Raw genomic sequence first — 17532 nt, forward strand, 5'->3', positions numbered from 1 at the left:
TCGTCCTCCATTAATCTCCTTTCAAGATAGGAGATCTTCTAAACGGATTCGCCAGCACACCTGTTTAAGAAGTGCTTCACATGCGTTAAGTATGTATTGCTGAGGGATTTTTTTTTACCAAACGAGCTCCAGCTGTATCACCCCGGGCATCAGATCATCCGTCACGTTCATGAGAGGGGCGACAGACAGCGCGATGGACCCGCAATCCGCCTGCTGATGTTCAGGGTCCACGATGGATTCCTGCGTGTCTACTTCAGCATTCCCATATAACGGAATCATAAATGGAGGAGGAGAGTGACAGCCGCAAAATTAACAACAGCTTCCTTCGGGACCACAACTATGCAACCGAAGGTATTTGGAAAATCGAATTGAATTCGATTCTCACTTATATTAATGACGGTGACGGTGGGGGCGGGGGGCTTCTCTTCTCTTCAAGACTCTCCTGTATATGAATGTGTTGCTTGAACATTGGGCGTTAGTGCTTTTTGGTGCATTGATGATTCTCAGACTTTGTGATCTGAAAGTCTTACATTCACACAGTGTTCTGGACCCCAGATGCTTCTCCTGTTTTTATGGGCTTAGGAGGACTATATATAGACCTTGCATTAGTCTGAGCTCTGGTTTTAGGTGTTACTATGGGGCAGTGGCCATTGAGATGTGACGTGTACAATGAGTCAGGTATGACTGGCATAACAGAACACCGCAGACATTTTTGGAGTGATTATTAAGATTAAAAATTTGGGAATATCATCATTTGAAATTGCTTTTAAGCAAGTAAATAAAATACTGTATTCTTTATTCTTATCTTGGTGCTGTTTCAGTCAATCCGCAGTACAACTGCAACAAGAAATAGGTATAATAATCAGTTATTTTCCCATCTAATAATGTAAACCTGTATTAGAAATGCAGTGATACAGAGATGTGGTTTGGACTGGAGAGTGAGCGTGTGTCTGAGAAGAGCTTCATAAGATATAATATAATCTACATTAATGGAAGTTATGCATACTTTAGTTGTAGTTTCACATGTGTAATGTATGGGAGTTTGTAAACCCAATGACTCCATCTTCAGTCTGTTTTACAGACACATGTTTAAAATGCAGGTGCAAGATAAAGCCTGGCACGTTTAATGCAAACATTTGAGGTGAACAATCTCCTGTCATGTTTGGAGCGTAGATGTATAGCAGGAAAGCTAGCTCTGGGCGTGGTGGCGGTGGTGGGCATCTTCCTGGGCAGTGATTAATGGCTGTGGGAGGTTTTGCAAAACAGACTTAATGAGCAGAATCAATCTGCATAGCTGTTGGACTCGGATGCCCCTGGTTTCCTTGGTTTATGACCTGTCTTGTGCCCACCCCGGCTTTCTGTAAATCACACAGTAGCGGTGGAGCGTTTGCTCAGACGCACACACCCTCACATACCATAAGCCGCACAGTGTCTTTCACCGGCAAATGTGGCCCTCGCTGTCTCGCTGCTATGGTGCATGTACAGTCTCGAAGGAGTGTGTTTGCATTAAGATTGGTACCTGAAATCATAAGCAGTTTATGCTAATCACTGGCAGTTAGGAATTTATCCCACACAATATGGATAAATTATGTTTAAAAAGACATCTCAAAGCATTTTGGACCCTACCAGTTCTCTTTGCAGTATATGTGGCTTCACCCATCATTCCCAGCTGTTTTCAGTGCTGTTCTCAGATGTTTTGCTGCTTTTTGGGGAGAGCTAAAATTTGATATCTGCCCTAATTACACAGACTCACAGCTGGTGCTTAAGTGTTGCATGACTATGGTGCAAGCTAGGATGTAACCAAGTATTCAAGATTGGGGACGACCAAAGGTTCTTACAATTGAATTGATTGACCATTATTCTAGATAAATGTGGATGCACATCCCTTACAATGACTGTGCTTACATGCACAAGAATTTTCATTTAGTCATTTGGTCATATTCCAATGATGTGAGTGTCATTTGAACATATTACCTAAATATGTCCAAACAAAGGTGATTCTGGGTGATTTCAGATTCAGACAGAAAAGGCTAACTATTCTTGGAGCAAGAATATTAAGAACATCTTGGCCTACATTTTGCAAATTACCATGCTTGTGTTTTTACTCTTAACATAAATGAGAAGTTATTATTAGTTAAGATAAAAACGAGAAGTTATTAGTTAAGGTGATCAAGTTACTGACCAAAATGACAAGAATGCATGAAAGAACATCTCCAGTATTTTCATACTGGCTGATTACATATACAAAATTCCAGTTGCTGAATATCATGCAAAAGTCTTTTAGACTCTTAATCAAAATAAAAGCTCTTTATTGGGATCAATGGTTCCGTGAAGAACCTTTAACGTCCATGGAACCTTTCCACAAAAGGTTTTTATAGTTAAATTATTATTATTATGGTTCACTAAAAGGTTCTTTGGGGAAACCAGAATGATTACTCAATGGCATTGCTGCACCAAACGCCTGCTGGAACCTTTATTTTTAATAATGTACAGAAAAAGGGAATTACTAGACTATGGATCTCAATCGTAAAATGATGTGCATGTAAAAATGGTCATTGTCTGTGTTTTTTTGTGGTTTAAGTATTCCTCGTCACAACTCTTGCACAAAGGTAGACTATGGTTTTAACATGGCATTCCCAAAATCCTGCATAAATAAATGTGTTTGCATTTAGCTGTTACAGTCTAGGTTGCACTGGTTCACCCCGCCCCCTCACCACTATGTGCATACCCATACTGCCTTGCTCACGTGATGCAGTAGATGATGGTGGTATTTCCCCACTGCAGACTTCCTCAGAGGCGTAATTGAGGTTCAGGGTTACTCTCGCTCAGTGTTTCTCTCCCGCGGGCTGTGATAGACAGAGCTCAATAAAGCAGCACTATAGCCCTTGTGTGCTTTTGTCAATAGACACATATAGAAAATGGGCATCTGAGTTCGGAGTGGTTGGAATTCTCCATTGGGATCACTTACATCAGGGAGTAATGTGTGTTGATGCACATTCCGAGCACGGTTTGATTTTGATTATCGAGTGCACTCTTTTCTGAAACAACCAGGGCTATCTGCCCTATGACCCAGCAACGTGACCTACTAAAGGACCTCTTCTCTTCCTCAATTTGTCTAATTCACTGAAGTGCCATGGCTGTTGTAATTGGATTTCGCAGGGGTAACTTTGTAGTCCCCGTAGTGGTTTGTTGGGTCCCAAACCTAATAAAGCCCTGACAGATAGGTGATAGAGGGGTGTTTCAGGAACACCCAATATTGGCATGCCCTTTCTTACGCTAAAGAGAAATATCAAATTATGCCATGGGGGTTCATAAAGACCTTTTAGGTGTGGACTTATTATTTCACATATGCAATGAAAACTCATGCATAGCTGGATATTAGTTTTTTAATAGCTACTCCTTTTTTATTGCGTCTTTCCAACGGGAGTCGTGTTTGCTCACGCTTGGGGAACATTCAAGGTGCGGCGGCGTAATTCTCCCGCATTTCATTTGCACAGGGAATCCCAGCGTTTCCTGCGTTGAAACACAAGCAGAGCATATGCAGCGATAAACATCATCTCTATTGGAATAAAATGCACTGAAATAAATTAAATTTAGTTTCATTAGCATAACACAGATGCTTTCGGCATGACAGCACTAATGGCTGGAGGATGGATGCGACCATGCTGAGAAAGAGAAAGAGATTCAGTTTGTCTTTTAGGTTGCATGGGTGTAATTGACCAGAACGATCCCCCCTACTTGCTTACACATCAGTCCATTCCACCACCCACGCTACACAACACACTAATGAATGAGAAAACGCCCCGAAACACTGACAAGATCATCAATCGCTGCAAGCTAGCAAAGTAGCTGAGCTTCGAAAACTCATAGGGAGAGAGAAAGATAAAAATATTGCCTGGCAGGGAAAAAGCTTTGCGGTACTCCAATCTGCACTGCAGGGCCCGAAGCCAGCAGAACTTAGCCTGGATAGACAGTATTGGCCTCACGGTTCTGCGCAGACAGCTGGCCCAGGCTCAGTTGCATTACTGCTTATGTGGGCACTAGTGCACTAAAAGGAGGAGATTGCAGCATTAAGATGTAAGGTTACCTCATTCTAGGCCAATCTTATCTTCGTTTAATATAGTCTAACCTCACCACAGTCTTACCTCATTCTTACCTCACCGCAAGAATACCTCACTACATTGTAATACAAGATTACCTCAACGAGGGATATTGATGGGTACATATATAACAGGCACATTGCTCTCTACAGATTGTCTTGATAAATATTGTTTTGGACTTATTATTTTATCTTGATAAATTATTGTTTTGGCAACTGTAGTGGCGATTCCCAACCAGGAGTACATGTACTCCAGTAGCAGGGTTTGGCCAGAGGCAAAATTGTGCGGGGGTGGGGGGGTGGAATCAACCTGTGGGGAAAAAAATCAACCTGCAGCAACAACAACTTAAAGTAGTAGCCAATTCCTGTGGGAAGACTGTGGACTTGGCAACACGGTCCAGTAGGTCCCAGAGGGTACCTGGATAAACCTATATAAAAAAAAATAATCAGATACAGTTGCATGGACCCATAGCTGTCAAAACACTGATACACTGTGTAGTTTTTTAAGTATTTTATTAGCTAAAATCAATGTCTTTATTTATAAATATGTCCTCATTGGTGTAAAATTACCTCTGCCAATGATCTGACTTATCCTCGTAAGCGAAGAATTCCTTATCTTTATTTACATTGGACGGATAAGTCCAAGGAGGCTTCCATGTCGTTCCGCCATTTTGAAAAACTATAATAGCAGAGAGGGACAAAAAGCTCTAGCCTACCTCAACGCGTTTCCACAATACGTTTTTGTTCAGACCCAGCGTCACGTGACTGAAACCAGCTGAAACGGACAAGGAGATCAGTGAGAGGCGTTTGTCACTGCCCCGGCAAATTTGAAAGGCTGCACTGCACGGTACTTCATAATGCAGGATCATACTTATGCCGAGCCACAGGAGAAGGAATCTTCGTCACCAAAAAAGCGAAATAACGTACCTCATCACTCGAAAGAAAACTCGATGAAGTGCTATTGGAAGACTTCTTGGTACATAACGGCTACCGTAGTTGCAACACGCATTTGAAAAAGCATTAGGCGCTATAGAGCACTATTCGTTTGAATGCAAAATACAATTTCACCGCTAGATGGGAGAAATTCCTACACAGTGTACCTTTAAATAAAACATACACTCTCAGATGTCTCATTAAAGAACGAGAAAACTACTTGGTGAGGTTTTCACCCACAATTTTCATTGTGATTATGGTCATTTTAATAATATTAGTACTGTAAATGATATCCAGTAAAACACATTCCTGTAGCTCAAACAGTAGAGCATGGCAACAGCAACACCAAAGATCATGGTTTGATTCCCAGGGAATGCATGAACTGATAAAAATTCATACCTTAAATACAATGCTAGTCACTTTGGATAAAGGTGTCTGCCAAACACATAAATGTAAATGTATAATACCAGTAAAAAGGAACACAATTCAAACGTTACTTATAGATTTATGGGTGCAGATAAGACAAAAAAAAAAAAAAAAAAAGGTTGGGAAACACTGAACTTTAAAGAAGATGAATTTAGGCCCTGTCTACACCTGGTATTAAGATGTGTTTTCGTCGATCTGATCACTAGTGGACAACGTTAAATACCAGTTTAAAGGCGTCTAAAACGTTTTGAGCTTGTCCACTTTTGATCACTTCCAGAGGAAGTGGAAAACGCATTTGACTGGATTGGATTGACTGGTAGTGTAAATGCTTGTGTGGTCGAATGGGTTCAAACAGCCACTCTCCGTCTACTGACCTAATGCATAAACATTATGTGAAGCATGCTAGCCAGATGAGATTTAAACTTTGTCATCTGAAGACCCAAGTATGGTTTGAAGACAAAAATACCTAATTTCTAACACACAATCACAGCGTTCGGCGTCGTCTTACGGCTATCCGAGCAGAAACGAAAGCTGATGCTTTACGTGTTTTTTGTTTTTTTTTTTGTCTCCAGTCGCATTCATATGAAGATAGATTTACCCGCTCATAGACCCTCCCCTGGAAGAAATTTAGGACAGAAGTGGTTGTAAGTGGACAAAAGAGATGGATTAAAGCACCAGGTGTAAACAGGAATGTGTTGACCAAAATGCATCTTAATACCAGTGTTCAAATGTCTGTAAATGTGTTTCCTTTAAAGAACCACAGCTGAAAATATAAAAGCTAAAAACAAAACAAAACAAATCTAGATAAACTCACTAGTCAGCCTCACTAATCCTGATCCCACTCACAACATTGGTGGTTTGGACAGTATATGTTTGCAATGCCTCACATCAAGGGAATAAAATGGTCACACACACACACACACACACACACACACACACACACACACACACACACACAAACCACAGTCATAACTATAAACCTTACATTCTTCCTTCAGGGCATCTAACCCCATTTAATTTTCTATGAGTTATCAAATGTTTGTCTCTACATTTTACCACGTGTTATGTTTCCCTCAAACGGTTCATAGACCTCTCTGCTGTCACCATGTAATGGCCTACTTTAAAATATCTGTGCAGTTCATCAGTAGGGAGGACGCAGCACAGAGCGGCCCAGCGGGGGTGACCCTGCCACTCTAACCCCTGCAACACAATTTACACCCCCATGCTCTCACATTAGGAATAATGACATGCACTACCCCACACTATTATTCAAGACACAGAGAGAGTGACAGACAGACTGCATTAGTAGTGGTCGCCAACACAAGCGGCCCCAGGCTACACTTTTAAGACTTTAATCATAAAGAGAAATATTTCTCCAGCCCAAAAGGACCCCCATTTATAATTTAGAGGGAAACAGTGAGGCACTAATGTTGTTCCCCGGCGTCAGGCTGAGTGCATGAGGAGGACAAACAGCGAGGGGCCGGTCGCATTAAACATTCAACTGCTGTCAAACTCGGATTGAGGGATTTTTTATTGAGGGATGTAGTCATTGAAACATGAGGAGAAAGTTAAACTCATCAACTAAAGAATGACTTAAGAATCATCTGTATATAGACAGCCTTAGAAAAGTCACAATCAGGCTCTTTAACAGTAGGAACTACATTTCTATATCATACCTTAAAATACTGAAACAAAATCAGATAATTCTAAATATAAAATGACTATTTTACTCAATATTTTTGTGCACTATCTACCTTTATGCACAATAAAATACAGTGCTATTAGCTCGGCAACATGCAACAATGTAATACAACACGAGTTGTAGTCTTTAGTGTATATTTTTGTTATAATTGCTATATGTAGTGTGTTCCAAATCATAGCAAACAAAACATAAAAAGCTAAACCTATATACTGTACCATTTAAAAATTTGGGATGAGTAAGCTTTTTTTTCTTTTTGAAAGAAATTAATACTTTTTATTAAAAAAAACACATTAAATTGATCAAAAGTGACAGTAAAGACAATGTTTCAAAAGATTTTTGTTTCAAATAAATGCTGTTCTTTTGAACTTTTCATTCCTCAAAGAACCCTGAAAAAGTGTATCAGGGTCTCCAAAAAAAAAAAAAAAAAAAATTATATTGATAATGATAATAATAAGAAATGTTTCTTGTGCAACAAATTAGCATATTAAATGTATTTCTGAAGGAACATCTGACACTGAAGACTAGAATAATGATCACAGGAATAAATTACAATATAAAATTTATTCAATTTTTTAATTGTAATATTTCACATTATTACTGTTTTACTGTATTTTTAATCAAATAAATGCAGCCTTGGTGAGCATAAGAGACTGTAGTCTGCTCACTAGGTTTTGGGCCAGAGCTAATTTATCCTTTTAAATTTTACAATCCCAATGTACTCCTTTTTAGTATCCTGGCAATAAGGAAAGAAGCACTAAATGTAAATGAGGTACAATAAACACACACGCAGTCTGTCTCTTTTCTTATGGTCTCCGTGGTGTCCTATAGCTTCAGTTCTCCACATCTGTAGTTAAATTATGTATCTGTTAATGACGTGTGAAATTCAAACCAGTTTTCCTCCGCTTGAAGTTCAACCCCCTACATGCGGCCTTTCTCTCCGACACATGCACAACACATATTCACCCACCCCTCCCATTCCCCGGAGGCCTACGCCAACTCTCTCCCATTTCCACAGGGCATTTTTCCAAGAAATAAGGTTAATTAGCTTCTTTTTTTTTCTTTTTTTTTTGGGCGCAGTCTCTCTGCTGTGGTTGGATGCAGGCAGTGCTATGACTGTGTGTATCAGAGAGTCACTGACATTGTTGTCGATCAGCAGGTGGTCAAGCTTATTATAACCAGCTCAAATCACGCCCATGTCTGGTGAAATTGGTCCAGACCTGCATCATTTAGCAGCGGGCCAAAGGCAAGTCTTTATTCCACTGGCTTTGAAACGGCCAGACACTGACTTAAAGCAAGTCGATGCAATCCAGGCACGTTAACAGAACAGCAGGCGCAGTGAACTGCGTGTTGTTTTGTTTGCTATTCTGGCTGTAAAGTATAGATTCATCAATCAATATGAATTGATTTTCATGTTGAACAATCAAAAGAAAAAGAAGGTACATCAAAAACTGCCTTTGTTTACTCTCTGCTATTAATTGAATCTATGTGATTATGACTGTACGGTATACGATTGCTTTTTTACAACAGAACCCTGTTGGGAACATTCTACGCATCTTTGGCCAGCAGTCAAATCTATAGTCTAAATAACAAGGCAACAGTGCATGGACAGGGGAATATGGGGAATTTTCTAGACACAGATCCGTGAAAATTTAATTATAAAGGCAGATCTGGGCACACTTGACTAGTCTTGCATACCGAACTTTAATTTGCCTGGGAAGTTCAGTGTGCATGTTGAACAATGTAGCAGAAATATAAAGAAATAGTACATGCAAAAATGAAAATTCTGTAATTTTTTAACATGCCCTCAATGATTATCAATTTTGTATGACTTTCCTCCTTACATAAAACCAAAAACATGAATGAAAATCAATGATTACATGAATTCATAATAATATTATTTAATTTATAAAACTATATACTTTATTTTTATATACACTACCGTTCAAAAGTTTGGGTTCATTTTTTAAAATTAATGAAAACTTAAGATTTATTAATTCCTTGGTGAGCATAAGAGACTTCAGCATGAAAATATTAAAAAACATGAAACATGAACAAATCTTACCGACCCCAAACTTTTGAATGGTAGTGTAAATTTTATTTTATTTTTGGTTTCAAAGTCAGTGGAATAAAGACTTTATACTTCTAATACTATTACAAAAAATTAAAAACATCTTTTTAAATATTAAAAGTTCTGAATCCATAAATTACCTTTTGTGTGAGAAACCATACAATATATATATATATATATATATATATATATATATATATATATATATATATATATATATATATATATATATATATATATATATATGGCGAAACCTGGTGTATTCTGGTGTCTACCCAGTTTATATATATATATATATACAGTGCTATGCATAAGTGAATACACCCATGCTAAAGTTGACTAAAAAGAGGAATAAAAAATCATCTTTTGGAAATTGAACTTAATGCCTTAATTTAAAAAATGAGGAAAAATCCAACCTTTAAGGACACCAATTTTCTTTGTGGATGAATAATGTATCGTAAATAAATAAATGTTCTTCCTTAAAATACAGGGTGCATAAGTTTGGACACCCCTATGTTAAATTCCCATAGAGGGAGGCAGATTTTTATTTTTAAAGGCCAGTTACTTCATGGAGCCAGGATATTATGCATCCTGATAAAGTTCCCTTGGCCTTTGGAATTAAAATAGCCCCACATCATCACACAGCCTTCACCATACCTAGAGATTGGCATGGTTTTATTTCAGTTAGCCTAATAGCTAGTTTGATTTGCATTGAGAGATGATCTTATGGAAAGTACTCCATGCCAATCTCTAGGTATGGTGAAGGCTATGTGATGATGTGGGGCTATTTTAATTCCAAAGGCCAAGGGAACTTTATCAGGATGCATAATATCCTGGATAGATGAAGTAACTGGCCTTTAAAAATAAAAATCTGCCGGCCTCTATGGGAATTTAACATAGGGGTGTCCAAACTTATGCACCCTGTATTTTAAGGAAGAACATTTATTTATTTACGATACATTATTCATTTACAAAGAAAATTGGTGTCCTTAAAGGTTGGATTTTTCCTAATTTTTTAAATTAAGGCATTAAGTTCAATTTCCAAAAGATGATTTTTTATTCCTCTTTTTAGTCAACTTTAGCATGGGTGTCTAAACTTATGCATAGCACTGGTTATTATTTATTTATTTATTTATTTATTTATATGTGAATTTTTATTTATTTATATTGACTTAAATGTGGGTCTGTCCAGTTGAGTCTGATGCCATCAGTCCCCATTTGCTTTCATTTAATTGAAATGGCTTTCTTCTTATGAGATGTTCATATTGCTCTTTTGTAGGTTATTAAATGAAGACCGAATTTTCATTTTTTGGCTGTACGAGGCGTTTAATCTATCTCATACAATCTTGTTGCGCACCTAACCAATCTATCATTCTGAATAGATGTTAAACACTTCAGATAGGTTAAGGCAGCTGTAATCTTCTCTTTTGGGCTGATCCGTTGAGACGCTGAACTCAGCGAAAGGGCTTTAATCTCGCAGACAATGCCGAACGTACAACTGTGCATTACAGCACAGTGCTCTATCGGGTCCTGTGATAATTGCAGATTCCACGCAGACATGCCTCCACACAGGCTTTACACAAAATCATTTCATTTTGGCTTAACTTCAAAACAAGCATTGATTTTGTCTTTTGGAAATGACTGGATGTTCTGTAGCCGGAGACGGGCTCTCTAGACTCAGACTGACCTACTTTTCCATGAACCAGCCTCTCTCTTATGTTGCAGACAGCTGTGCCATGCTGAAACCTCAATGAGATCTAGACTGTTTGTGAGGGCTGGCGGTAGAAGCTATACTTTAAAACACATTCCACTTGCTGTTTTTCCTACAGATCTTTGTTGACCCACTGTCCTCTTTCACTGCATAGTGGCATTTAACGTCTTGATATGGTGCATCAACTTGATCTCATTCTCATTTTGCCTGTGCGAAAGCAAAGAAAATCAATTTGTAGATCAATATGAGCTAAGTGTGACTATATTAGACTTTGTTCTGTGGATGTTCTTGGCATGTTTTAAACAGCAGGACATTATAACCCGGCTGTGTTTGGAGTGGAAGATGCTTACAGCATACTGCAATATACTGCATACAGCTTACTTTTTTATTGAAAATAGTATGTGAAACAGTATGCATGTATCATTTCAGACAGTAGTTTGCTGCATTGTTGTGACATTTTTAATTCAGCGAGTGACATCTTGGCTTATTAACATGATTATTTTGCATTTGCAATCCAATTTTCATATAATTTCATATAATCCAATATAATTTGTGGCATTTTAATCAATCAGTCAAAACAGTGTTAAAATTTAAAAAATCGTGGTTAATAAAAAAAAAAGTAAATGTACATACTGTGCACATTATAGGCTACATACTGCTTAAATAGTATGCTAATATGCCATTGTGAACATTATATTTTTGATATTTCCCATGATGCCTTTGTGATGGGGAAGCCATGATCATATATGTTCCAGAGCTGTCGGGGCTGCTGGGATTAGACAGGTTGGCACGGTAACCCACTTTATGGTGTGTGAGTAATGAGAGCGGCTGCAAATTACAGCACGAGAGAGATCTGTTCTTTCCCAGAAGCACTTTGGGTATATGAGACCCTGACCTTTGACCCTGCTGTTGCAGACATGGGTGCCCGCAGGATTTATTAACTGCACTCAGTAATCCACTGCCCACTTTATTTGTCATAGGCAGCTTATATAAAGACATACAAAATAGTCAAATATGATGCCCTCTGAATTTCATAACGCAAACAACATAAAAGCCATAAAAAACCCTAAAGGACAGAAACAATAAATTATTTAGAATTGTATAGAAATGTTTTTATAAAGCTTGTATATTAAAGTTAAGTAATTTCACTTAAATGACAATTAATAGGTAATTTGCATTGCCATTTAAGTGAAATTATTAAACTTAAATACTGTATACGAGCTTGATAAAAATTATCATTCTAGAAGAAAATTTCAGATGGCACTTAGAGGCTTTTGCATCTTAACTCTTCATATACAGTATACACACACATATATATATATATATATATATATATATATATATATATATATATATATATATATATATATATATATATATATACATATAAAAATTATTTTAAATCATCATAAATTAAAAGCTATACAACAAGTACTTCTATTAGTTTACAATTAGTTATTTTTTATATTATGGTAATGAGAGTTTGTCATGAAAATAATATCACAGTGCAAAAAGTATCCTAAATGACCCTAAAATAGGCTTTATTTTCTTCAAAAAAAATATAACTTTGTTTGTGTTAAATGTACATTAGTTAAGGTTAAATATTTCCATTTATCCACATCCCTAGTGTTCTTCAGAGTCACTGAATCAAGTTAAACAGGGATAACAATTTGTGAAATACTCTTTATCTGGATATTTCTTGTCAAACAGTTTCACGCAAGGGAATGCTGGACCACAGGGCCTTGAAATTGCTTTCATGAAATCACTCTCTCTTTCTAAGTCAACACATGCTTTGATAATATAGGACCCCCACCCCCCATCTCTCTCTCTCTCTCTCTCTCTCTCTCTCTCTCTCTCTCTCTCTCTCTCTCTCTCTCTCTCTCTCTCTCTCTCTCTCTCTCTCTCTCTCTCTCTCTCTCTCTCTCTCTCTCTCTCTCTCTCTCTCTCTCTCTCTCTCTCTCTCTCTCTCTCTCTCTCTCTGTTGTGTTCCTCTATTTCCCTTTCCTTCTCTGCTGTCTCATTTATCCTTGAGAGAAAGATGAGAAATAAGAATGTCTGTAATTGAGCAAACTCATTAAAACATTGTCATCAGTTTTCTCCCTGTCTCAGACTGCAGTGTGCTAATGTGTTTATAATGAGAAAGGCCTGTGTTATTGCAAGGCAGAGAGTGTACGGTCAGGTGCTCCTCAACGATTGATCAAATGTTGCCGTATCCCAGAGCGACTTCTGTATCATTACCTTATGCAACATCCAACTCTTTTCAGGGCGCTTTGTTGAGTCTTTTTTACTGCTGCTCACTGTTGAGAAACAAAGAACAGCAAGATAATTAGTAAATGAATACAATTTATTCTGACTGTAATGACTTCAACTCGCCCTCCCTCAAGAAGCAGGGGGTTTCATAGTCGCTTTCTGTGCAAACAAAGATAAGAAATGCAGCAGCCAGATCAATGGGCTTAGACGTTGAATATCTGCTTTATTTTCGCAAGGGAATGACATATCTTTATGCCGACTATTAGACTATTAATGCATCATTCATTTAGTAACGTGCCTGAGGAACAGTCTCACCATGTCCGAATCCTCCCAGTCGGAGTCCTTCATCATTGTCATTTAGGACAGCAAGATTTTCCGGACGCCCTTCCCATATGACGCCACTGTAAAGCGTACTAAAACTGAATAGAAAACATATTCATGCAGTTATAGATTAGCAATGCAACATTACACTGTCCAATACATTTTATAATAATAATCTATCCATCCATCCGTCCATCCTTCCATCCAATCTATATCTATCTATCTATCTATCTATCTATCTATCTATCTATCTATCTATCTATCTATCTATCTATCTATCTATCTATCTATCTATCTATCTATCTATCTATCTATCTATCTATCTATCTATCTATCTATCTATCTATCTATCTATCTATCTATCTATCTGTCTGTCTGCCTATTTCTGGATAACTAAAGTGCATTAATTTAGCAGACTTTAGGTATATCAATTTAGTATACCAAAAGTACAATTGCATGGTATTTATATTAAGTCCATAAATATGTATACATGTATTTGTGGTATACTTAGACATTTTAAAATACATTTTGGTATATTTATTTTTCACTAAGGTATCCATCCATATCATACAATAAAATGATTAAAATTAAATAAAAATAGACAAAATAAACCAAAATAAGCATAGAAATATAGAAAGAATGTGCCATTGTGAATAAATCACAGTGTTCTGCAGCTATTCGTGCAATACTTCAGGACAGTTTCAGCAGTATTTCAGCAGCCATGTTCAAAAATAGACTTAATTTTCTCAGTCTCTCCCCCACTGTGCCATTGACCGGCATCAGACGCTGTAAGCCACGCATTCGGGCTGTTTAACACACACAGCAAAGTCTTCCAGTCAAATGTAGCACAACAGTAATGGAAGGGGTCTCCATGGCAACCACTTCCTCCCGTTTTCAATTCAGCAAGCGATAAATTCATTGAGGGTGTGTGGTTTCTCAAAAAAAAAAAAAAAAAATAATAATAATTTGAAGCACACTTTCCTACTTGTTACATCTCGACCCCTTCGTCTTTCATTATTAACGGATGCCACTAAAGACGCAACATCTACGAAAGCAATGTCTGTTTGCAGAGCGATACAGAATAATCAAGCCATGTAATCTACTGTTTTGAGCTCATCACCCTTCAAACAAATGCATCTTTTAGAGGAAGATAAAAGAAGATTTCTGAAAGGTAGGAAACCCTCCTACAGATGTGAATAGTAACCTAAGATTCAGAGGTTCAGAAACATTTGGGTGAAAACAATCCATCACAAAATCGCTCATTTTGAATTGTATGCCTAGAAAAGATGAAAGACTTGCTTATCTTTCTCTGTGTTCCAGCATTAAAATCAATCTTTCTAGAAACTGATTTATTAGATGTCTCGAGTTAATCCTGTCGTATGTAAATTATGAGGCAGTTTCTGTCCTCGGCGGTGAATCCCGTGGATTTAGTGTTGAACGTGAAGGATGTTGTGTATTTCTGTGTCAGATGATAATGAATGGAAGGAAGGGTAGTCGGAGGAGGGGAGCGTAGGCTCTCTGTGGGGTGGAGATTTCTGAGATCTCTGAGCTCTTCATGCTGTGGGAACGACAGCTCTTGCTCTCTTTATCTGTTTAAGTGCACAGAATGTTTTTTCAGCCCTTTGGTCTGATGCAGGGATTCCAGAAGTATTTAATCTTCTGCTAAACATGATTTTTGAGGATTATTTTATGCATTTGTAAGCACAAAAAATTCAGTACTTTTCCTAAGTCTCTTTTAACCTTTTTCTCACAAATGTGTGCCACTAGAACACAATGCATTTCTTCAAGTCGGTATCGACAGCTTAAAATTGTTAAGAGTGGCAGGCATTTAACATATGCGAATTTAGATGGAGGACTAATTGCTGTTTTTCGACTAATCGCATGTATTTTGCAACCAGTGCATTTTATGATTGCTAACCACTGTACCTTTTAATTCTGCTGTGATTAATAAAATCAACAGAGCTTATCATTTATCGGATTCTGATATACAGAACACAATAGCCCGGATATCTGAATATTTCATATATATTCCTAATACCATCTTTTTATAAGAATATTGTAGACCTAAGAATAACTCTACTATGAATTGATATTCTTCTGGCAACCTGCATTATTTTAACCAAAAAAATGATTTACTCACCAGACCTGTGTGACTCCACGTATGAGGTTTAGCAGAATGTTCACGCTGTCAGGGCTCATATAATAGCTTTGTGTGAAGAAAAAAAAGACGTATTTATGATGTTAGAAATCGATAACAATTCCCTTCATTGCAGTTCTCAAATCTCATTGACATACAAGTCCAGATAAGTAATTTTTGGTTGTACACACTTTTCACAATCCCTGTTGTTACATTCATATGGCGTGTCAAGACGTGCACACAAGGTCTGATGACAATGATGCCAAACATATCATTGGTTTTAAATTTTTTATGTCTCTTGTGGCCAATTGCAAGACGTCAAAAGTAAATACACTTGTATATTACGCGTGTTGTTCGAAGACTTAAGCCGCTGGAGTGTGGGCTTTGTGCATATTAACTTATTACTCAGCTCTCTTACTTAATTCTGATTCATCAATTACAGCATTCTGTGGTTAAATACGTTTTAGAAAACTAAGCTGTATAATTAACCAATTTCCTAGATGTTTTATATGACTCCATGGTCTCTTTCTTCTTGCATAATAAAATAGTTTACTCTCAAATCAATATTTCATGTAGCTGTGTAAATAAGTGGTTTAACGTATAGAGCCAGTCATTAATCACCAAATAAACCCCTTAAGTGACATACAAGATCAATCATTGTGGTTAATTTTATGATAATGACCAGCTCACTGTACATTATCCGTTGTAAAGAGTGGTAAGTCTTGTATACATAAAGGCTCTCTTGTGTTGTGTTGCAGCTGACATCATCTCTACTGTGGAGTTCAACTCTACTGGAGAGCTCTTGGCCACGGGAGACAAGGGAGGAAGAGTTGTGGTTTTCCAAAGGGAGCAAGAGGTAAGACGAAACCATGAAATCTTTCACATCATGCATTCATTCCTGTTAAAAAAAAGGTGGCACTCAGCAGATCAATCTAATCTGTACTTCTCTTACTGTGTGAGCAAAAACCACAGGGTCGCACCCTGTAACACAACTTCCTGTGGCTTTGAACAAGGTTTCAATAGACACACAATGGTAAGACAGGTGAGGTCTCTATAAACCTCAGGTGCACATGCTCAGACGTGATGCTTTTGTCACCTGTTTATTCTTTAAACAGCAAACAGTTTTGGGGAAGCTTCTTTAGAATTAGAGGGTAGATACACTACTAACAATAAGGAACTAAGTACACTGAAGCAACTTAAAGGGATAGTTCACCCAAAAATGAAGATTTCGTCACCATGTACAGTTGTCGTTCCAAACCTGTATGACTTTCTTTCTTATGTGGAATAAAAAAGAAGATACTGAGAAATATCTCAGTGCTTTTTTTCTCTCCACATATTGGAAGTCATAACCAAACCTGTTTGGAAACAAGAGAACTATATTTTATATAAATAATTATACAATTATATTTAATTTAATCAGAGTTGTATTTTTAGGACAAAAATAGGTTTTTGAAAAACCTTAATTAGGATGACAGCATCAACTTGAACAGATATATACACAACTAGACAAAAATACAAAAAATAAATGACACATAATTCAGTTACAAAACATACAGCAGTATATAACAGATTCATTTAACTAAGGTTCAATACAGGTAAACAGATACACTTATATCTATACTGTATGTGCATATTTTTTTATTACTAAAAACTGCATTAAATTCATCCTAAACTAGTATAGGAGGTTGTTGATTTAGCTATTTGATTCACATTTTAAAAACAACGTCAATGACAAGTTATCAAAAAGTGTCCTGTATTCATTGCAAATATTTAGCTCTAAAGGGCCTAAAATGCCAAATCAACTGTCCAAATGAACCAGATTCACTGAAAGGGTTAGTCGTTTAGGACAGTGCAACGGTAAAGCTGTGTGCACAATACAATGAGC

The 17532-nt window shown here is 37.3% G+C and overlaps 1 protein-coding gene across 1 annotated transcript in view; it reads left to right on the forward strand.

The window, feature by feature from the left end:
* ppp2r2ba (protein phosphatase 2, regulatory subunit B, beta a) overlaps nt 1-17532 on the forward strand; it is a 120496-nt gene that overhangs the window by 92775 nt on the left and 10189 nt on the right. The window contains exon 2 of the mRNA XM_081383397.1: nt 16406-16503. Within this exon, the coding sequence (XP_081239523.1) occupies nt 16406-16503 (98 nt within the window). The remainder of the gene's footprint in view (nt 1-16405; nt 16504-17532) is intronic.

This window comes from Scardinius erythrophthalmus (genome assembly GCF_964197995.2).
Source record: "Scardinius erythrophthalmus genome assembly, chromosome: 13".
NCBI lineage: Eukaryota > Metazoa > Chordata > Actinopteri > Cypriniformes > Leuciscidae > Scardinius > Scardinius erythrophthalmus.